This window comes from Balearica regulorum, chromosome 29, assembly GCF_011004875.1.
Source record: "Balearica regulorum gibbericeps isolate bBalReg1 chromosome 29, bBalReg1.pri, whole genome shotgun sequence".
Taxonomy (NCBI): Eukaryota; Metazoa; Chordata; class Aves; order Gruiformes; family Gruidae; genus Balearica; species Balearica regulorum.
The window spans coordinates 762,510-783,482 of NC_046212.1; the positions used below are offsets into that span (position 1 = coordinate 762,510).

Below are 20,973 nucleotides of genomic sequence, written 5' to 3' on the forward strand. Positions count from 1 at the left end.
AAACAGCTCGAATGAAGAGGGTCTTAATTCTCCGTGGTTATCCCCAAGACAGAGAGCTACGCACTCCAGGTCATCCCACAGTCCAGCGCTCTCGCTCGTGATGAGCAATCCCAGGAAGGTGTCGGGTAGCTCGGGTTCTGCTTAGAGAAAACAGGTTGTCTCTTCTCACGGCCGCCCTCCAGATTGCCAAACGCACAGTAGCTGCCTTTCTCGGTAGGCAGCATGACTTCGTTGTAACATCCCACATGGCGGCTCCACGGCAAGGGGGAAGATCTGCTAAGTCAGCCAAATGCCTGGATGCTGACCACATTCAGCGCGTACAGATAAGACACCCAGATTGAGTCACTCTGACGTCTTCAGACAAGATGTGAAGATTGTACCAAACCTGGAGTCACTTCAGCCTCCTCCAGGTAAGAGTCAATACCAAGCCTGGGCTCCAGCCCTTCCTTCAGATCTCTTACACAAGGAGTTGTGCAGCAAAATCATCAACAGTAGGCAAAGTGTAAACTCTGCAGAAAATGTAGATGGAGACCAAGCCAGGCTGCAACTTTGGATCTCACACAGCAAAGAGATTCTGGCACAAAACTCAAGAGACAGCAAAGAGGAGGATGTCGCAATGACTCCTCACAACAATGCCTACAACGCCGTGTTTCAGATTTTAAAGCTGAGAAACACAGTCCTAATAATAAGAACCAAAACAGATGACTCTTGCCCCAAGCCAAAGCCCAAAGTGCTCTTGGCACATCCTCAGCTTCTCAGAGGCATTGCCTTCTCATCATCTTCTGTTTGGGCCAAACCCAGCCACGTTGCCCAGCCCTAGCTCACTTCTGCTGGGTTTCCAAGCATGTAGAAGTCCCTCTTCCGAGAGCTCTGTAGCCATTTCACGCTGCCTTGACTGGACCTCTTCCTCAGTCTGCAGCTTCCTGACCTGCTACGGGGACACTGGCAGCTCACAACAGTTTGTTGTGGGACTCCTGAACCACTACTGAAAGTGGTTTCTGCCTCTTTGATCTCTTCTTGTGGTGGTGGAACTGAAGCACGGATCAAACACATCAGCATTCTTCTCCCAGTCTTGCTCCCATAGCCCCTCCTCGAGCCAGACCCAATCTCTCCCTCTTGCTCTCAATGCAAAGAACAGACCCTGGGGGAATTAATCGACTTTTCAGGGAGCTGAAGGGTACCTGAGCCCACAGTTTGGGGATGAATCATGCCCTCCCGGCCCTACATGTTCCCAGTGCTGGCCAGCGAAGGGGAGGATGTGTTAATGGTTCTCAAGCACTCCTGGTGCTTGTAGGGTGCCGAGCTGTGCAGCATGCCTGGCCACAGCCTACTCGTACACCAGAGGGCAGGTGCTTGGCCAACGTCCATATCCATGCCTACAGGCAGCTGTTAGACCTGCCCTCCCACCTCTGCCCAAGACAAGACGAAAGCATTGTCATCTTCTTCCCCTAACACATATCAAAGTCTGCTCCACTGCAAGATGATGAGAACAGACTGTCATGAGAAGTTGTTCGTTTGTGTTGGTTTGAGGTGTGAATACTAGGACAGTGCTTCTGCCTCATCTGAACTGCTGCACATTGCTTGACTGGAGTATCCAGAACCCCACCATTCTAGGTACGGGCTTGTGTTTTCAGGCACTGCCACGACTGGTAAGAGTCAAGAGGCATCACCCATGCTTGGACACATGCCGAGCTAGGTTTGCACACCCGTTCAGTTCCCCCAAAGCACAGTCACAACACGCTGAACAGAAGAGCAACCCACACCTTCCTACCAAGTTGCTTCCCCAACAGCAAAACCCATCTTGCCTGGAAGTCACTCCCAAAGCAACGACACAAAGACATCACGAATGTTCTCTGCAATTTATTGAGAATGGCAACATCCCAAGGAAGTAGGGCATACCACAAACAGAAGAGGAAGGGAGGTGGGGACAGTACATCTCGTTCCATGTCACAAGGGGGGCTGGCACTGAAGAGCAAGCTTTGTTCTCCTTAGAAGAAGTCCACGTCTGAGTGAGGTCTTGTCAGGTGTGACGGAGAGCAAGGACCAGTGGAACTGGAAGCCACTGCTCCAGAGAGAGCTCCTGCTTACAGCACACCCGGGGCTCCCAGGTGAGCCAAGCTGCCCAGATGCTCCACCCTGGGGCACGCAATCCCTCTGGCCACCGGCCGAGAAGATGCTCCCTCCCGGCTCGGCCAAGGCAGGAGTCCCGCTTGCCCCACATCTACCCTCAGCCCAAACACCAGTGAATGGAAGCAGCAGGATGTACCGCATGCAGAAGCACCCCAGGGCTACGGCCATCGAGGAAGGGACACGAGGACAGAGGGGGAAAGAGGAGTTTTATACACGTTTGCCACGAGGCAGCCAGAAATGTACAACACAGCGAGAAAGGCAGAGCATTTCCCTCCTGCAAATCAGCTCTCCGTGCTGGGCATCCCCAGGTGAGACTTTTCTTTCTTTGCTCATCGGTGATTTCATCACTGGGCTTGGGACATGGCATTGCCACGGACCGCGCCAGGTAGACGCGCTGGTCCGTGGCGGGCCGTGAGGGTCACAGTTTGTTTCTTTGCAGGACACCGGAGCTGGGTTTAAGGAGGCTGGGCTGCTGCTGGGAGAAGGTAGGAGATGCTTCTTTCCTTGTTCAAGCTGGCCTCGGGGCTCAGAATTTCACGCCAGAAGATTTGACGGAGGTGGTCGTGACACATCTCCGTACGGAGGACGATCCCCCGCCGGAGCTGAAGTTGCCGCCTCCAGAGCCGCACAACCTTCCGCTTCCAGAAGAGAAGCCACCGCCGTACATTCCTCCTCCCATTCCACAGCTGCCGCCTATGCTTCCTCCTCCAAAGCTTCCTCCTACTCCACATACGCCTCCTCCCATTCCTCCGCCCATGCCGCTGCCGCCTCCGAAGCCTCCTCCGATGCCGCTGACACCTCCAAAGCCTCCTCCCATGCCTCCTCTGCCTCCGGAGATGGTGGTCCTGCCTACCACAGCTGGAAGAGAAGCACAGGTTACACACCCATTACGTACCCGTAACATACTGGCAGGTTGTATCTCCAAACAGACATGGTCTGCTGCTGCTTCATGAGGAAACAAATGCAGATACTTACAGACATTGACGTTGGACATGCCATCATTGCACAGCCTGCAAAGGGAAATTGATAAATTTTAATTATCCAATTAAGGAGACATTGTAAAAATCTGAGAACTGTATTTTCATTATCATATGTGAATATGTTTCATACTTATCAGCAACTTTGGTATCACTAAAATCTTTAAGAAGGGAAGGCATTGACAATTCCTCTTTACAATGAGGTTCTTCCAGACTTCAGGTTTATTAAAAAATTTGCACGTAACAGAAATGAAATGGTAGCTCTACCACCTATAGTGAACACGGTATGCCAGTTATCAGTCCTGACTACCCAAAGTGTCATCCAGACTGCCAGCAGCCTTCTCTACCCATTTGAGATGATTCGAGACTACTCTATTAACGTCAAACCTCCAGGTATCCAGCCCAGATCACAACACCCCTCTCAAATCAAAGGTCAAGTGTTTACCTGTTCTCCTCTCCCTCCAGCAGCTTCCTGTACATGGCAATCTCAACGTCCAGGGCAATCTTGATGTTCAGCAGCTCCTGGTACTCCTTCAGCAAGCGAGCCAGCTCCTCCTTGTCTTTCTGCAGGGCACACTCCAGCTCTTCCAGTTTTAACCTGGCATCCTTGAGGGCCATCTCACCCCGCTCCTCGGCCTCAGCAATAGCTGCCTGCAGCTGCTGGTTCTGAGGAAGAAAAAAAAGGGAATTTTCTCAGATCTCATTTGGTCATTTAGGATCAGCCCTCAACTCCTAAGCAGAGGAGTCAAGGGGAAAAAAAGGGTAACATTTACAAAAAGTAAACAAGGGGTGGTTGAAGAAACCATTTCTGCCCCACACGTGGTCATTTGTGACGCAACCTGATGTCAGCATCCCATGAGACTCTACCCAACCCCTACCTGCTTCTTCACGTTCTCAATCTCAGCCCGCAGCCTCTGGATGTTCCTGGTCAACTCTTGGATCTCTATCTTGGTGTTACGTAGGCTGTCCCCATGCCTTCCAGCAGTGCTCTGCAACTGTTCGTACTGATGGCACCAAGACAAAGCAAACCTTCAGTGAAACATTCCTGATGCCTAGACAAGGTTCATCAACAGCTTCATAGCTCACGTGCTACTACAAACCCCTACCACGTTGGTCATGGATGTCCAACTCAGTGTAAAAGATAGTTCTGAGACTCAATTATTGGTTTAGAACTTTGAAATAGACCTTAGTGACACTAGTAAGCATCCCTTCGCTTCTGAAAAGCTACTTTGGGCAGGCATTTTCTAGTTCAGGTACATTTTTGGCCATCATTTTTGAGAGGCTTGTATGGTGCACCAAAATGAGATTTGGTACACCTGGAAAACAGTGAGTCAGATCCTTCAAAAGCAACTCAATTCCTCTTGAGACTTCCTTGCATGAGCTCCAGCACCGTTAGCTTGAAGAGATGTCTCACACTGTCATAAATTATCTGCAAACTCTAGACATCACCAAGAGTTCCTTAATTGCTTCCCAACTCACCTGGCTCTGGTACCAAGCCTCAGCTTCAGCTCTGCTGCTCTGAGCAATCTGCTCGTACTGACGCCTGACCTCCTCGATGATGCTTTCCAGATCCAGGTGACGGTTGTTGTCCATGGACACCACCACGGACAGGTCCCGGCTGATTGTCTGCATCTGAGACAGTTCCTGCAACAAGACAGGCAGCTCAAGTGATTCTCAAGCCTAAATCCATATGGATATCCAGTACAACCTCGGTGTCTTTGGCCACCACACACCTCATTGCAACTCCATCCATCCCAGGGGAAGGGAGAGCTCTTACCTCCTCGTAGATGCACCTCAGGAAGTTGATTTCATCGGTCAGAGCTCCCACCTTGGCTTCCAACTCTACTTTAGTCATGTAGGCACAGTCCACATCCTAAAGGAAAGATCACAGGGAACGGTTTCATTTCCCCTTGGAAATCCTTCAGGACCATGGAAATTACAGTCTGTGCTGAGGGTAACAGCTGTGATTGTGTTATTCAATTACGAAATTAAACACAAAGGACTTCAAATATCAGCCCGCAGATCCTACAGTCTCACCAAATTCCCATTCAAGAGGGAGTCCCCTCAAAGCAGAGATAAAGACTGATATTCAAGCAATCGTTTTGTAGTGCGTGTGACTCACCTTCTTAAGCACCACAAACTCATTCTCAGCAGTTGTGCGCCTGTTGATCTCTTCCTCATACCTATGGAGAGTAAAAATACAAGCTGAGTTTCCTGAATTTACCTGCCTAAGGCCACACTAAACAAAATAAAGAAAAAAAAATATTTAGACTGGAAAAACTATGTCTCCAATTGCCATAAAAAGCATGTGTGTGAAGAAAAATGACTACCAAGCTGCTTGAGTTACCTTCTGGGTTAGACCGTCACTGCACTTACTTGGTTTTGTAATCCTCCACGTATTGCTGCATGTTCTGCAGCTCCGACTCCAGCTGTCCCCTCTGTGACAGGATTGAGTCCAGCTGCCTCCTCAGGTTCTGGATGTAATTTTCAAAGATGACATCGAGGTTCTTCCTTGGCCCCAAAGGCCCTTGCTGTTGGAGGAGCTCCCACTTGGTGGAGAGGACCTTGTTCTGTTGCTCCAGGAAGCGGACCTGAAAGCACATGGAGTATCCACCATCACATGGGGAGCAGCAGGAGACATGCTCAGGAGCAGCAAGACACCTCTTTCATCACGTAAAAAGATTCTCCTTTGCATGACTATGAGAGAATCAGTTAACTTTTTGTTATTATTGCTATTATTATTATTTCTGTTGTTGCCTAAACCGCAAGATCAGAAAAAGGAGGAAATTTCTAAGTGATATTTAAGTCAAAGGAGCTTTTCGATGTAGCACCAGCTCTAAGTAAATTCCCATTACAGGTAGTGTACAAATCTTAGATTTCTAGTCTAGATTTAACAGCCTGGACATTTGAAAACAAAGAGGGGAAAAAAAAAAGTATATTAGTGAATACTTAAATGGGAGGGTATTTGGAAAGAGAATGGTACAGGAGGGAAAATTTGTGCCTGAAACCTGCAGATGTTTGGAGGCGTTGAGCCTGCTTGCAAGAATAACCTATTAGTTGAGCCTGGTGCAACAGGCTAGATTAAAGCCCTGAAGACATAGCTTTGATCTCATATGGAAGAGAGATTCTCATCTCTTCCCTAGCAGGACTTAATAAAAGACTCTGCTCGAGCTTCTCAGTCTGCTGATACTTAGCTCAAAAAGAACAACATTTCTGCAGAACTTGCAAGTTCCTCCCAATTTTGACCCTTGATTAGACACAATCCCACCCTCTCACCTTATCAATGAAAGAGGCAAACTGATTGTTAAGAGTCTTGATCTGTTCCTTCTCCTGGTTTTTGACTTGCTGGATCTGGGGATCAATCTCAACATGGACTGGCTGTAGGAGGGTTGAGTCAACTTGCACGGGTTGGATTCCAGGGCCACCTCTACCGGGGCCACCAAAGCCTGGCATGCCAAAGCCTGGTCCACCAAAGCCGCCCATTCCTCCACCACCCATTCCTCCACCATAACCACCCATTCCTCCACCAAAGCCACCCATTCCTCCACCACTACCCATTCCTCCAAAGCCACACATTCCTCCTCCGCCCATTCCTCCACCAAAGCCACCCATTCCTCCTCCGTAGCCTCCACCAAAGCCACCCATTCTGCCTCCGTATCCTCCACCGCCATAACATCCACCCATGGAAATCCTTCCACTGCCACCTATGTTATGGAGACTTCTGCTGCTAAACCCTCCACAACGTCCGCCACCTCCAAATCCCCTGGACATAGAGAACGAGCTGTAGCTGCTCCTGCTTCTGCCGCCACCTCCTCCAAAGCCACCACCGATGGCAGAGCAAGAGCTGTAGCCCCTTCTACTCCCGCCTCCAAAGCTTCTGCAGACAGATTGCCGAGACATGGCTGTTTCTTCCAAGCAGAGTCAAAAATCGAGAAGATAAGATCAATGGAGTTGTGCTGCAAGGAGATGAGTGCGAAGAGAAGGGAAGTAAGTCCCTCTGACTGGAAGGCAGTAGATGCTCTCTTTTATCTGTTTCTGGAGGTGGGCTGGGTTTGCATGGGCGTGAAGGAGGAGACAGTTACTGTCTTCATCAGCGTGGCGTGGTTTATAGATTTTCATCTTCAATTTGCCAAACATTGACCCTACCCAGAAACACACCCTATAATGCAGGACAAAATTAAAAAAGATACAACCGTGTCTACCAAATGGTAGCACTCAATGACTAAGAAGTCTTATGCTTTTGTGGTATAGTAACAGTCTCCCTAGGATATACTAGTCTCTTTTTTTCACCTTTCATCCATTGTGGTTGTTTCCCTGCTTATGTTTATCTTTATTTTGATCTTTCACTCCAAAGCCCCATGGCAGGCAAGCACGGTAGTTCATGCCAAGTTGTAGCACAGCTTTCACAATTCCCAAAACACACCTATGTTACACCCTTAGTCTTCTTTTTACATGGAAAATTGCCTTTGGCTTTGAGAAGTAGTTTCTCAATCTAGAGCCAGAGCTCAGCAAATTGCATTTTGATGAGGCTCTGTGTCTTTTCGATCAATAAAACCTTACCAGAAATGAGATACCGGAGCAATGACTGGCACTGGAAATTCATTTATCGTTGGACCAAACTCTTACTGACAGATAGCCAAGATAGTCTCAGCACCAGTGAAGAAATGCCGCGAACATCACAGATGGGAAATCCCTTTAAGATTTTCTGAAGGCTGCAAGACCATGAGAAGAGCCAGAGAAGACATCAGGAACCCAGCTGCTACGGTGGGAAGTGTGGACGGACGGACGGACGGCTCTGAGAATAGACTGAGGGAAGGAGGCATGCAAAATCATGCTGCCCACATAATAAATCCTGTAACTATTTAAATGCAATTAGCTAGGCAGAGGATGCTGGAGAGCTCAACTCGTTTGTAGAGACACATAGAAATGAGGAGAACAGAGGGCACAATAACTTTCACTCAAGGAAATGCATGTTTTTCAGCTGCCTGGCTTACTTCAGTATTTATATGCAAATATATTTTTGGCAGACAGACACACTTGTAAGGTGTGCTGAGCCCTCCTTCAAGAGCACGGGTAGGTATCCTTTTTAAGCTTATTTGAAAGCAGTCACCAGATTTTAGAAAGGCAGAAGCTTATCAGAACACTGGGTTTGATGCCACACTGAGTAAGGATTAGCTTATGAGTTAAACTTGCAAGCGTAAGACTATGACCCATCATGCGTTCATCCTTTTGTCTTGCAGAAGCCTGCTAATCAAATAACAATTACTGCCTCGTTTTACAATTATTTATTGAGAAGATCCATTTTTTTATTCGTTTTCAACTTTTTAAGGCCAGCTAAGAAGTTTTGAAGTTCAGAAATCTTTATGACTATTGAGGTATCTAACTGTGCTGGTAGCTGTCTAGCAAGGTTCTCAGACGTTCCCATAGGACACAGGCAATTAAGTGCTTCTTGAAAATCTACACTAGCAACTCTTGGTATCTTCAGATGTTTAAATACTCTAAAAATATCGCCCAGACATCTATTTCCAAAAGTGCCTAGGGACCCGGACCGTGGCGTAACGTGCAGCTAAACTGGCATTTCCACTGAAAAGCACGACTGTCCCTGCGCAGCCTGCTCATCCCACCTCCCTCCCCAGCACCGGCGTGGGTTCGTGAGCACGCGGGGAAGCGGATCAGGGGATCGATAGGGCTAAAAAAAATATATAATAACAACAAGTCACTGTGAGACCAAAGGGATGGGGAGGACGAGGGGTTTGGTGGTTGTACAGCATGGTTTACAGACAATAAACACGTGGGCTGAGGAGGTCCCGTATGGCTGGTTGGTCTTCAGCAAGACTTTGTCTCCTAAATGCCACAGTTGGGACAAACGCCTGCCCAGCCTGGGATGTTCTGCAGCACAACCTCAAGCATCGCTGCGACCATGAGCCAAAAGACTTGACAAACATCTGATCCCCTCCCGGGGCGAAGGCAAGAGCCGTCTCTGGACACCCCTTCCCATCTAGAGGAGAGGCAAATCACAAGCAAGACCCGGACCCGGGCTGCGAACACGCTCCGCTTCTGATTTATCACTCAAATACATTCCACCGCCGACTGCCACACCACAAGGTTCAGGAGGGTGCCGTGGGTTTATAGCTGCTATAGATATAATCACGTATATGCTCATGCACAGACGCACACGCAGTTAACGATGCCTCCCCTTGCCTCCCTCTGCTTTACCAAATACATGGTTACTTTTTTCAGGGGGATTTTTTAGTTGTTTTTTTCTTTTCTGTGGGCGGGACGACATGATCAGAAAGTTTTCACATTCCCAGCCGTGCTGGGAGGAGATGCGTTAAGTCAGCACAACACTCGAGTCCGGAGCGCCCCATATTTAGATAACGTGCTCGTTGAGTCACGGCTGCGTCTCCGGCCAAGTTTAGGAAATCAAACCGGGATTTGGATATCAGCATCATCACCAGGTTCAAACGCAACAGGCAGCTTTAGACCGCGGGGATCTCAGACAACATCGTTGTACCCAAAACCCTAATGAAGGAAAAGTATTTTTAAAGGTCCCTTCCAACCCAAAGTGTTCCACGAGTCTATGAAAATAAATGGGCAGGAATAGAGGAAAAGCTGCTCAAGCCTTGAATAATTTGGGGGGAAAGGCTCATTTCAGCAGCGACACTGTCAACTGACGTGCACTGAAGTTAGGAGTAATCTTCAACCGCAGAAAGGGAGAATTTCTGGGGAAAACACAAAGCAAAGCTTTTAATTCCCACACTTTTCGTAAAACACTTGACATCTAAGTGTTTTCACTGTGCTTTTAAAACGGAGCAGAGTGGAGAATCATGAAGAAATTTAAGGAAACTTATTTCAGGCCAGGTAAAATGTTTTCCCTCCTTCAACAAAAGGCAGAAATTATGTCACATCTGGGTCCAGCCCAGGAGAATTTTCCCCTAATGGCTGGTGCGATGGTAGGAACAAAAGGCAAAGGCTTTTTGGTGCCTGTTGGTTTTAATTAAAGCGTTTGTCACATCTAGGAGCCTTTTGTCTCTTCATCGAGCTGCCCTGATGTCAGGAGTCGTTTGCTGGAGGCAAGTTTACACAGAGGCAGCTGGATTGGGGTGACTCTGAGGGAAGTAGATGTCTTTTCATTCAACGCCATCTCAGGTCCCTTTACAACTCACTAGAATATTTAACCATTGCCCAAAACATCTCCCCATCCAAGTAGCTACATGCCTTTGCTGGCAGCGTTGTGACATTCCACAGTCGCTGGTTTATGTCTCCAGCATTTACAAACAGGGAACGGAGCATGGGATAAATGAAATGACTCATCCGGATCGCAGAGCGAGTCTGCGGTTGACCAGGGACGTGATTCAAGGTCTCCTGAGCAAGAGGTCAAACCACACTGGGAGTTTTTGGTTCTAAATTTACAGGTCATCAAAAATATTCTACTTTTGTGGAGAGGTAGGGCTTGACAGGGGATTGAGATCTTGCTCTTCCCATGGTCTCAGTTACCTTTTGGAGGTGCCTTAAAAGCAACCTATGGATCCCTGGCCAGTCCAGACAACAGCAAAAGCTGCAGGGCTGGCTCCAGCATCATGGATACTGAGGAATTAGCTCTGAATTAGCTGGTGGGGTGATGATCACCCTTCCCTCTTCCACACCGTCCCTTATAGGATGCTCCAAAAGCACTTAGGGCTGTGCAATGTCCTTGGCATGACAGCACCAGCTGTGGGGACGACAGCATTGGGACCACCTTGGAGGATGGGGAAGCACAGGTGGAGGCCAGTGGTGTGCTTGGAACAGAGGTGGGCTAGCTAGGGAATACCCCAAGTTGGCCAACGTGAGCGAGGAAAGGGCTTAGGAAGAGAAAGGGGAAGGGAACGGTCTCCTGACATCAACTGAGTCCAAAAGCGTGCTCTGCTCTAACGGGGCCAGCTGCCTCTGTCACCCCAGGAGAGCCAGCAGAAGGACAGAGAAGAAGAGCACCCAAGTTCAACCCAGGTGCCTCTTCCTCTCCTGCCCCACAGCCAGGAATGGGCTCGTTCCCACGGGTGTCATTCAAGAAAACCCCGTGTGTTCCACAGACTCAGCTGGATCAGGCCATCACACCGAGCCCAACCCAACAATTTTGCCATCCCAACCAGCTCACCCCCACAAGACCTCCTCCACCCTCCTGCCAAACTTACAAACTATCCCAATTTTTCAAGAGAGAGGGGTGAGAAGGACGGGAGACCGGGCTACACATTCGCTTTGGTTCCTTTAAATGCAAACTTCAAAGGGCAAGAGAAAGTCAGGTAACACTTTCAGATCTCAGCAAAAGAGGAGTCTTGTTGCAACACGAAACTCTTTGGTCAGAGAGAAAACCACACAAGCTTACTGCCTCTAGTGTTTATTAGGGTATGCCACATGCCAAAGGAGAAAGGCTTAAGGAAACAAGCACAATTGTTCCCATGGTCACAATGTAAAGGTAAACCCTGAGCAAAACTAAACATTTTACAACAGCTTCTAAAGAACACGGGTGAAACTGCCAGTCTCTTGCTTAGGGGAAAACAAAAAAAAAAAAAAAAGAAAACCAAAACCAGACTGCAGCAGGGTAAAAAATGTCTTCAGCTGGGACTAGTCACCATTAGGAAATTCTTGTTTTGGAGTTTGAGCCCTGGCTGATGAGTAGCACTGATTAAAAATTGCACCACATCTGGATCCAGCACAAGATCTTGAAAGAACTCGAGCCTTTCCACAGGCGTCATGAGACGCGAGTTCTCTGAGCAGCACGGGGACCGGTCCCCTCTACCCTCTCACTTGGACCACGCTGCTTTATAGCCTTATCCCAGCCGTGTCTGGGGCTTCCCAGGGGATGGGCAGGTCCTGCTTCCACATGAGTCCCAGCAGCCCGATGACCAGCAGCTTCGCAGCATCTCGAGGGGAAGCGAGCCGTTCTCACACGCAGTCGTTAGCCGGTGAATATAGCTGTATTTTACTTTTCTGTGCAGTTTCTGAAGGACAGCGGAGATTTAAAATGAAAGAGATGGTTGCCACCTTGGCAAGGAAGGGGTGGTTGTGGCCATCATGAAATTTGTTTCCTTTCTCCTTTGGGTGCCGGGGAGGGGTGAGATCGCTCACTTTCCTAGACGCTCCGCTTGACAGACGTAGAGCTGGTGGTCTTCTTCAGGATGGTGCCAGACCCCACCACCACTGAGTTAGACCCTCCGCCCACAGAGCTGAATCCTGCCCCACCGGAGCCGAATCCCGCCCCAGCACCGAATCCTCCCCCGGAGCCAAATCCACCCCCCCCTAGGCTGTAGCAGAAGCCAGCACCGCCTGTGTTACAGACGCCTCTCCCACTTCCAGCACCGAATCCGATTCCTCCTCCTCCTCCTCCAAGGCACAGTCCTCCGCCGTATCCACCTCCCACAGAGCTGCTGCCGCCTCCCACCACGGCTGCAGAGAAGAACAGAAGGCACGAGGTTACCTCTGATGCCACCATAAAGGTTCGGAGCATCAATCCCAGCCCACCGTGCTCTCTCAGGAGTGGGGAGTACTACTTACAGATGCTGACGGCGCTCTGACACTCTCCAGACATCCTGCAAGGAAAAGAGACGGAGCGTCAGCTCCAGCCAGAGTGTCTGGACTGGTCCAGCTCCATGAAGCCAGGCTTGGTCCATCAGACCAATAACGGTAGCTATAGGACCATGGCCCATAGCTAGTGGAAAACCATTGGTATTTTAGTAGAGGAGATGTGACGTGCCACATTCTTTCCATTGATTTAGCAGGATTCGATCAAGCTCTTGCTGTATCCTCACCCACCTGCACTCCTCTCCTTCCAGCAGCTTCCTGTAGGTCGCAATCTCGATGTCCAGGGCCAGCTTGACGTTCATGAGCTCCTGGTACTCACGGAGCTGCCGGGCCAGGTCTGCCTTGGCTTTCTGCAGGGCTGACTCCAGGTCAGACAGTTTGGCCCTGGCATCCTTGAGGGCCATCTCCCCACGTTCCTCAGCATCCGCGATGGAGCTCTGCAGCGTTTCACACTGGAGGACAAGACGTGGGTGTGACGAGTGAGGCAGGGGCAGCCGGTGGGAGACGAAGCCACGATCCCAGATCTCTTGGGCTCAGCTATTCACAAATGCAGCAGGTTCCCTCCCACTTACGATGACTGTTACCAGACTATTTGCTTTTTGGGAAGCTCTGAAGGGCATTACCGAGAGCTCACACCCATTTCTCAAAAAAAAATGCAACCCCTACCTGTTTCTTCACACTGTCGATCTCAGCCCGTATCCTCTGGATCATGCGGTTGAGCTCAGAGATCTCGGTCTTTGTGTCCTTAAGACTGTCTCCGTGTTTGCCTGCGGTAGCCTGCAGCTCTTCATACTGGTAGGCAGAAGCGAGAGGAGCACGTTAGGTCCACCACAAGCGGTTCCTCACAACGACTCTCCATACCACCCCATGCAAGCCAAGGTGAGCATGCATATGCTAGCTCCAGTCTGGCTAGGTCCAGTACCAGCAATATCCCGGGTCTCAGCATCATCTGAGCTACCACCGGTAACTCTTCCACCTCCGCAGCCATCTGTGATCACAAGCAAGGCGTGCAGCACTCACCTTGCCTCGGTACCAAGACTCAGCCTCCACTCGGCTCCGGTTGGCGATCTCCTCGTATTGGGCTTTGACCTCTGCAATGATGCTGTCCAGGTCCAGGTTTCGGTTGTTGTCCATGGACAGAACCACAGAGGTGTCAGAAACGGTCTTCTGCATCTGAGACAGCTCCTGCAATTCACAGCAGATCTGGCTTTAGCCCTGCCATCATTTCCTCACAGCGTCACAACCCTTCTCTGCCCCAGCACCCCCCTCCAGAGAGCAGCTGGACCACTTACCACTTCGTAAAGATACTTCAAGAAGTTAATCTCATCTGCCAGAGAATCTAATTTTGCCTGAAGTTCCACCTTGGTCATATAGACTGCATCCACGTCCTGCAGGAGAAATGGGAAGTGAAAACCTCCTGCCTGACACACACCATTTTATCTGACATTCAGATGTGAGCCCTTTGGTGCTGAATCAGTGCTGATGGAAGCAAGACATCCTCTGAACCAAGATGTGGCTTTGTGTTAAAAAAAAAAAAAAAAAAAAAAAAGCACTTTACCTTTTTTAGGAGCACAAAATCGTTCTCCGCAGCTGTCCTTTTGTTTATTTCCTCTTCATACCTGTTGATTATAACGAGGTAGATTGAATCTGTCTGCTTAATTTGGCTCCAGCTGCTGCTGGCAACTAGAGGCTGTTGGCCTCAGACTAATGAACGCAGCAAAAATAGAGCTGCCATGAGCGAGATTTATGGACAAGCAACGGCACTTTGCCTTTCGAGACGAGTCCTGGCCTCTGCCATCTCCGATGCCTTGCTGAGGAAAGCCTGCGAAGAGGAATCCTATCTCTGCCTAAACCGAGCCCCTGTGGCTGTGGCCACTCCAACTCCTTCTACAAGACCCAAGGACCTTCAGGTCCTCAACATGGGCCATTTCCAACTGCTCGTTGGGGCAAGTAATTGCTGCAGAGCATTGAGTGGTGGAGACGATCCCCAAAGCAAAGTCAATTTTCAACCTGCAGCCTCAGTATTGCACGGGATCTGGTTGATCCCGATGAGTCCCAGACTAGCTTTCCCACCAATTTCTGTAACTCCATCAGTGGAAGCCTTTCTCCAGCCTTTGTTCTCTTCCGACTGGACAAATTAATCTAATAAATAATAGCAGGAAAAGAATCCTTTCTTTTTTTCCTTTTTTTTTTTTTTTCCCCCCCCACATCACCTTTCCAAAGAAAGCTCTAAGCTTCAAATCATGAAGCATATTATGGGAAGGAATCCATGAGGAAATCCGTGAGGAAATTATAGTAGGATTTAGCAACTGATCTAATTAGTTCATTAAATCATAATGTCATGGATTCTTAAGTGAGGAAGACAAACAGTATCCTGCTTTAGTGAGAAGCATAACTCAGACAACAATACCTCTTGAGAAATACCTTGAAAAATCACTGCCTATTGTCAAAACTCAGTTGATGAAAATTTCCCCAAAACCCTTTATATTTTCCAATCATTAAAACAAGTGAAATATTGCCATTCCTTATGATCCCTTGAATTTCCTGACTGTTCAAAGTGAGTTTTTAATCTCTTATTTGTTCACCGCCAGAAAACCCAACCGTGACTACACCGAGGACAACGTACTTGGTCTTGAAGTCTTCCACCATATCTTGGAAGCTCTTCAGCTCTGACTCCAGCTGATGCTTCTCGCTGGAGAGGAGGTCTAGCTGCTTCCTCAGCCCGCTGATGTAGGTTTCAAAATAGGGGTCAAGGTTCCTGCCACCCGTCCCTGTGCCACCCTGCTCCTGAAGGAGCTTCCACTTGGTCTCCAGGACTCGGTTCTGCTGCTCCAGGAACCGGACCTAAGTGATCACAGGGATGGGTAACAAAAGAGTCAGGCTATTCCCAAAAGCATCTTTTTATCGATTTTTCGCTCCACATTTTCCATAATTTTTTCCCATTGTGTTTAACCTTCCTGCCCGTTCTCATCTCCAGTGAGCAATGACTCCAGGGTCCCAGTAGACAGATGAGACCACAGCTGTAGGATGAGTGGGCAAAGGTGGGTCACCTTCCCTCTCCAATCTCACAGCCTCTAAACAGGAGAAACACGGCGAACTTCATAGCTTTGGCATCTTCTCCTTAAAAATAGGCCAAAACACCCAAAGTCCTTCAGCCCACGGATAGACAGAGGCCACCAGCAGAGACCCCTCTGAGGATGCTCTGCGTGTAGGTACATGGTCCCACAGCTTAGTACCAGCACCATGGTCTTAAGAACCAAGGATCCTATTCCTGGGTTTCTCCATAACCTTGGGAAAGCCACTTCTCCAGCCACCACCTCTCTGTCTGCAGGGGTTCTTTGGGGTAATTTGGGCAACGCCTGGCTCTCTGGGTATTATTGGATGGGTATCTCCCAGTAATTGCAACCAGCACGAGCCGTGGTGAGCTCAGCTCTCCACCTCCCAGCCCCGGGTTGAAGCCGCTCTCACCTTGTCAATGAAGGAAGCAAATTTGTTGTTCAGCTGCTTCATCTCCTCCCGCTCATGTGTTCGCACCTTCTGGATCTCAGGGTCGATTTCAAGGTTGAGCGGGGCCAGCAGGCTCTGGTTGATGGTCACTTCCCTGATGCCACCCGGCGGGCAAGGGGGAAAGCCTTGACCTCCCATCCCGCCGTCAAATCCTCCACCAAAGCCACCAAAACCACCACCGAGGCCTCCACCGAAGCCGCCTCCGACCCCACCACCATAGCTGCCACCAAATCCTGCCCCAGCACCGTAGCCGTAGCCAAAGCCTCCTTGGCCACCAGCCCCAAAACCTCTGCAGACACCGCCACCTCCACCGAATCCTCCCAGAGAGGTGCTTTTACTCCCTCCCAAGCAATAGAGGCTCCTGCTGCTGAAGCCACCAGCGTTTCCAGGTCCCCTACATCCTCCACGGGACACAGAGCTGAACGTGACCTTGTTCCTCCCTCCAAAGCAAGCGGAGCTGGAGCTGAATCCCTTGCCGAGACCACAGGACTGGCGAGACATGGTGATGGGTCCCAAAAAGTCAACCCGTGAAGAGAGAAGAGCCGAGCGATGCGGTGCACAGGAGGTTCGGAGGCAAGAGGAGGTGAGTCCTGTGGGTGCTGTGGCTGTGCGCCCCTTTTTATGTGCTCAAGGAGTTGGCCGGGTGTCAGGGGAGTGGAGATGTCTTTATTTTTTATTTTTTTTTTATTATTATTCTATTCATTGTTTTAGGGCTTGGAAGGATGCCCTCTTCTCTTTGCCACCACCATGACCTGCCTCAAAACACTCCCTCGAGAGCTAAGAAAAACAAAGCTATTGTTGGTGTTGGAAGCACGACTCCAAATCAAATTCCCTTAGCTGCAACTGTCAACCCATCACGGACCTTTCTGAGCCTCTTACGGCGAAGACAAAGCACTACAAATTCCTTGACATATTACACCCTCAAGGGAGACCCTTGTTTTAGCTAAATCATTCATTTTGAGCCTGATGGCAGGTGCTTGGTTCACTGAATTCCAACAAAAACGTGATTTCTCAATCACACCCTCAGATGCACTCCCGTTCAACCTCCTCCTTCAGAAGAGGTTTGACTCGGGTTGTCCAAAACTGTTTCACAACCAGAGAGCATTAGTACTTGGCAGGGTTATAAAATTAGTTTCATGTCAATAAAGATGACTTAGAAACACTTTTAAGAAGGTTTTAAAGTCATTTTAGATCACCCTGAGTAGTCTGTTGAGCCTGGAGGGACGCGAAGGGATTTAGAGTGACCGAAATATCTTGAATTTTCCGCGTTGCACGCCCTTCGCCAGGGCCGAGATGCCATCACCAGCCCGCAGAGCTCTGCTCCACGTCCGTGTCGGCGGGTCCGGATCCCTCCCGGGCTGGAATCCTTCCAGGCATTGCCGGGATATTTCCCGATCATCCTCGCAGGGTCTCCAGCCACGAGCCCCCTCCGCAGCACGTGGCGCTTGGCAAAGCCGCGCTATGACCCATTAGCGAGCTCGCATTGTTTAAAAAAAAAAAAAAAAAAAAAAAAAAAAGCACGACTTAATTGCTTAACCGCTTTTAATTTATATTTTAATGAGCGGAGGTGTCTGAAGATGCCTTCCGACCGAGGATCCACGTTTATCCCACCGTTACAAAAAACTAAGAAGCCGTAAAACTTCCCCCCAAACCACAAGCTGCAGCTGAAGCCGTGACAATAAAAGCCAACTGTGTAATTATCCTTTTTATTGCAGACGCTCGTCGGAGAGGTTTGGGGAACCGGTTTCAGCTCCGACCCTATTCACCCCTAGCTTTTTTTTTTTTTTTTCCCCCTGCAAACATGCAAATCTGGGTCTGGGTGCATCTCTGCAGGAAGGGACGACTTTTCCTCCTGAACCTCATCGGGCATTCGTTGAACTGCAGGATTTTCAGCCCAGGGGGGGGATTTGCATCGCAGGGAACAGGGAAACTCGCGCTTCCCTTTGGCAACCAGCATCCCGCACGCCCCGGTCCCACCTGGAAACCCTCTCCCACCCCGGGGCTCTGGGATCCCCGATTTTCCAGCTCGCGGTGAGGACGTGATCGGGGTGAGAAGGGAAGCGGCTTGAACCCAGCTCTGGCCGGGGGAAAGGAGGCGGCGGCTGCATCTCCCCGACCTTACGCAACCGGCAGATCTGCCGAGAAACCGAATGAACCTGTTCGAGCCCAGGCGGAGAGCGTAGCTGCTGGGAGTTCCCAGGGTGGCTCCTGGCACGGATCCTGGCTCCCCGCCGGCCGCGGCGCTTGCCCAAGAAGCCGGCTGTTGGGCCAAACCACCCTGCTACACCCATGAAGTCCTGCCCCACCACGGTGGGGTGGGAAAAACTTGCTGGGACACTGGGGCTCCCTCCCAAATCCATCCCGCATCCCAAAGCTGAGCATCTCGGATGCTCCAGCGCTTGCCGGGATGGTTAAATGCACCAGGAGCAAAGCGCCGGTGACGGCAGTGTCTGCTGGGGACCCAACGTTGGCCACCGTCACCCACCCGGCACCAGGACGGAGTGACCCGGCGGCAGCAGCAAAGTTTTGGGTTGAGCATCCCGGGGTGGGAAGCACGCCCTGGAGATGACCTTCCTCCCAAATCCATGGGGTGGGGAGCGGAGACAGAGCCCATGGGACAACCCGGCCCCGCTGTAATTGCCGGCACCTCCTGTCCTGCCTCCCCCACGGCAGGCTGGGAGGAGAGACCGAATTCCAGCAACTCCTCTCTCCTCACGAGAGCTGTGACGGTAGCGAAGCTGACGTAGCGTGCGGCAGGGATTAGACGTTTCCGAACGCAGGAGACGCCAGCCCTCCTCTTAAATACCAGCTGGTAGCTCAGGTTCCCTTCCTACACCAGAAATCCAGATAAAAATCTCAACATCGGGTTACGGATGGGTTTAAATCCACGTGGCTCCGTCACTAAGGACCCGGACACCCCACTGGACATGTCCAAGAGCTCATCAGCCGTCCATCCCCATTGCTCTCCAGCAAAGCCCACACCCACGTCCACCTCCCGAGGGGTTTCTCCCCTCCCTAAGAACAGCGGACAAAGCCCCAGCCTTACACGCACACCCGAGAGCTTTGCTAGGCCAGGCTTGAACGAGATGCTGGAAAGAGAAAGCAGGCTCTTCCCATGGAAAGATATAAATAACCGTGTTTTTTGCGTCCTAACCCTAGCCCAGAGGTGAAACCTGATCCCAAGAGGTTCTGCAGCTCCGCGAACGCGTACGGCCGCATTTCTTTAACGAGCTTCCGAGACTCGCTCGGGGCTCCGCAAGGCCACGGCAGGAAAGTCGGGCGCACGTGCACCCCCGCGGAGGTGCAGCCTGAGCATCGCCGGCAGGTCCCCGCCGCCGTGGGGTGGCAGCTGTGGGACGCGCAGGCTCGGTCCCCGATCTGCTGTGGGTCATCCCTCCCTCATCTGCTGGCGGGTTCCTGCGCGGGGGCACGGGGGTCCGCGGGCTCGACGGAGGAGCAGGCACGCTGCCCGCACCTCGGCGGGAGATGAACCCCTGGCAGGAGGCAACCCTTTCCTGCACCGTACCCGGACAGAAACTGGGATTTATCCTGCCGGGAGCTGCTGGTGCTCAGCATCTCTCATGAGGATCGTAGGGATCACGGTGCTGGAAGCAGCACAGTCCCTTGCGTGCAACACCGGTTTATACCGGGAGTATTTCAGAGCCAGGGAACCTGCTCAAAGCCATCGATGGGCATCGAAGCCCACGGCAGCAAGCGCAGCCCTCGCCGAAGGCTGACGCTGGGCTCCCCGGTCTCGCTGCTTGTTGTCCCCAGGGGCCAGGTCCCACATGCAAAGCAGAGGAAAGAAAGAGAGAAAAGAAATCAGGGCGGGCAGGCGAGTCCCGCGGAGCTCTTTGATGGTGCACCCCACGGGATGGCTCCTCTCCCAGCAGAGAGGGGTGGGAAGAGGGGGTGTCTCCTCGTTGGGGGTTAAAAAAGACTCTGGACAACCCTGTGCATCAATCCCGGAGCTGGAAATCCGGGATATCCCTACCCACGGGTGTCCCTCGTACCCCCCCCCACGGGAGAGGGGACCACTGATAGGGGCTCGCAGCACGGGCAGCATCCACGCCGCAGCGCCCGTAACCTCAACCGGGGGAAAGCAGAGCAAAAACCAGAGAGCCCAAATGTACCCGGTTTCACCCCAAAGCTGCCCCGGGACTGCGTTTAACCGAGAAAACCCCCGCTTTGTCGAACAGTAAAGGAGCAGGAGACTCCCGGCTGCTCAACCGGCAATTACTAACCAGGCAAATTGCAAGGCCGGGACGTGAGCTGGGAATCATAAAAGCAGAAATAACAAGGTGGGTCCCGAGAGAGATCAAAGCGGGGTGTTGCAGAAGACGGGCGGTACCCCCGCTCCTGTCAGAGCTGCAATTGCAGAGAGCAAAGAGCCCCGGGCGCTGGCTCCGGAGCCTCCTCGCAATAAACGCTGCTGCTAACACATAGCTCACAGGCAGCCCCTTCTCCTGGGAACCCGCGGCCCTCCCTCCGTGACATCAATAACAGCAATCGTTCTTATTATTGCGGTGATGCCATTAAACGCTTTCCCCTGACGCAGCACCGGCACCTCTGTCGGGGTGTCACTTCTCCCGCTGTCCCCCGCCATCCCGCTGGACGAGCATCTTTCCCCGCTGCAGGGAACGGCTCTTCCCAGCCCTGCCTCACCCCGGGTAAAACGGAGCCCCGCTCCGCCATGAACCGCGTCTTCGGGATCATCTCGGACATAGCCGGGAGGAGCATCCGCTTGGACTGGAAGCGGGAAGCCGGGAGACACCCCCCCACACACACACAACCCCCCCCG

At 51.0% G+C, this 20,973-nt stretch overlaps 3 protein-coding genes across 5 annotated transcripts in view; all 3 read right to left on the reverse strand.

Moving 5' to 3' along the window:
- Nucleotides 1-1,866: 1,866 nt before the first annotated feature.
- Nucleotides 1,867-7,007, reverse strand: LOC104637689 (keratin, type II cytoskeletal 6C). Its single transcript, XM_075737694.1, has 9 exons — nucleotides 6,384-7,007; nucleotides 5,484-5,698; nucleotides 5,230-5,290; nucleotides 4,885-4,980; nucleotides 4,587-4,751; nucleotides 3,980-4,111; nucleotides 3,553-3,767; nucleotides 3,106-3,140; nucleotides 1,867-2,988 (listed from the first exon to the last, which is right to left on the reverse strand). The coding sequence occupies exons 1-9, from the start codon at nucleotides 7,005-7,007 to the stop codon at nucleotides 2,657-2,659; spliced, it is 1,875 nt and encodes a 624-aa protein (XP_075593809.1). The 3' UTR covers nucleotides 1,867-2,656.
- A 4,658-nt stretch (nucleotides 7,008-11,665) lies between these two features.
- On the reverse strand, nucleotides 11,666-16,673 carry LOC104637688 (keratin, type II cytoskeletal 4). 3 transcript variants are annotated; one of them, XM_075737697.1, is made up of 10 exons: nucleotides 16,134-16,673; nucleotides 15,292-15,509; nucleotides 14,224-14,284; nucleotides 13,958-14,053; nucleotides 13,686-13,850; nucleotides 13,332-13,457; nucleotides 12,897-13,117; nucleotides 12,639-12,673; nucleotides 12,498-12,530; nucleotides 11,666-12,383 (listed from the first exon to the last, which is right to left on the reverse strand). In XM_075737697.1, exons 1-10 carry the CDS (start codon nucleotides 16,671-16,673, stop codon nucleotides 12,217-12,219), a joined length of 1,662 nt encoding a protein of 553 aa, XP_075593812.1. In that variant the 3' UTR covers nucleotides 11,666-12,216. The 3 variants fall into 3 exon arrangements, with proteins under 3 accessions (XP_075593812.1, XP_075593811.1, XP_075593810.1); XM_075737696.1 differs by having other exon boundaries at nucleotides 11,666-12,296; nucleotides 12,351-12,530; XM_075737695.1 differs by having other exon boundaries at nucleotides 11,666-12,530.
- A 522-nt stretch (nucleotides 16,674-17,195) lies between these two features.
- LOC142598592 (kinesin heavy chain-like) overlaps nucleotides 17,196-20,973 on the reverse strand; it is a 12,866-nt gene continuing 9,088 nt past the window's right edge. Inside the window, exons 16-18 of the mRNA XM_075737563.1 lie at nucleotides 20,838-20,921; nucleotides 18,889-19,002; nucleotides 17,196-17,255 (exon numbers count right to left, since the gene is read on the reverse strand). Coding sequence (XP_075593678.1) covers nucleotides 17,196-17,255; nucleotides 18,889-19,002; nucleotides 20,838-20,921 — 258 coding nt within the window. The remainder of the gene's footprint in view (nucleotides 17,256-18,888; nucleotides 19,003-20,837; nucleotides 20,922-20,973) is intronic.

What these genes read in the sequence shown, in the direction of transcription:
- LOC104637689 (XM_075737694.1), bottom strand. Translation starts at nt 7,007, where the DNA reads ATGTCTCGGCAATCTGTCTGCAGAAGCTTTGGAGGCGGGAGTAGAAGG. An exon ending in TTGCCTCTTTCATTGATAAG is followed by an intron (nt 5,699 to 6,383) that starts GTGAGAGGGTGG and finishes ATGTGCTTTCAG; the next exon opens with GTCCGCTTCCTGGAGCAACA. An exon ending in TGAGGTGCATCTACGAGGAG is followed by an intron (nt 4,752 to 4,884) that starts GTAAGAGCTCTC and finishes GTCTTGTTGCAG; the next exon opens with GAACTGTCTCAGATGCAGAC.
- LOC104637688 (XM_075737695.1), bottom strand. Translation starts at nt 16,673, where the DNA reads ATGTCTCGCCAGTCCTGTGGTCTCGGCAAGGGATTCAGCTCCAGCTCC. An exon ending in ATTTTGTGCTCCTAAAAAAG is followed by an intron (nt 14,054 to 14,223) that starts GTAAAGTGCTTT and finishes TTTCTCCTGCAG; the next exon opens with GACGTGGATGCAGTCTATAT. An exon ending in TCAGAGCGCCGTCAGCATCT is followed by an intron (nt 12,531 to 12,638) that starts GTAAGTAGTACT and finishes TCTTCTCTGCAG; the next exon opens with CCGTGGTGGGAGGCGGCAGC.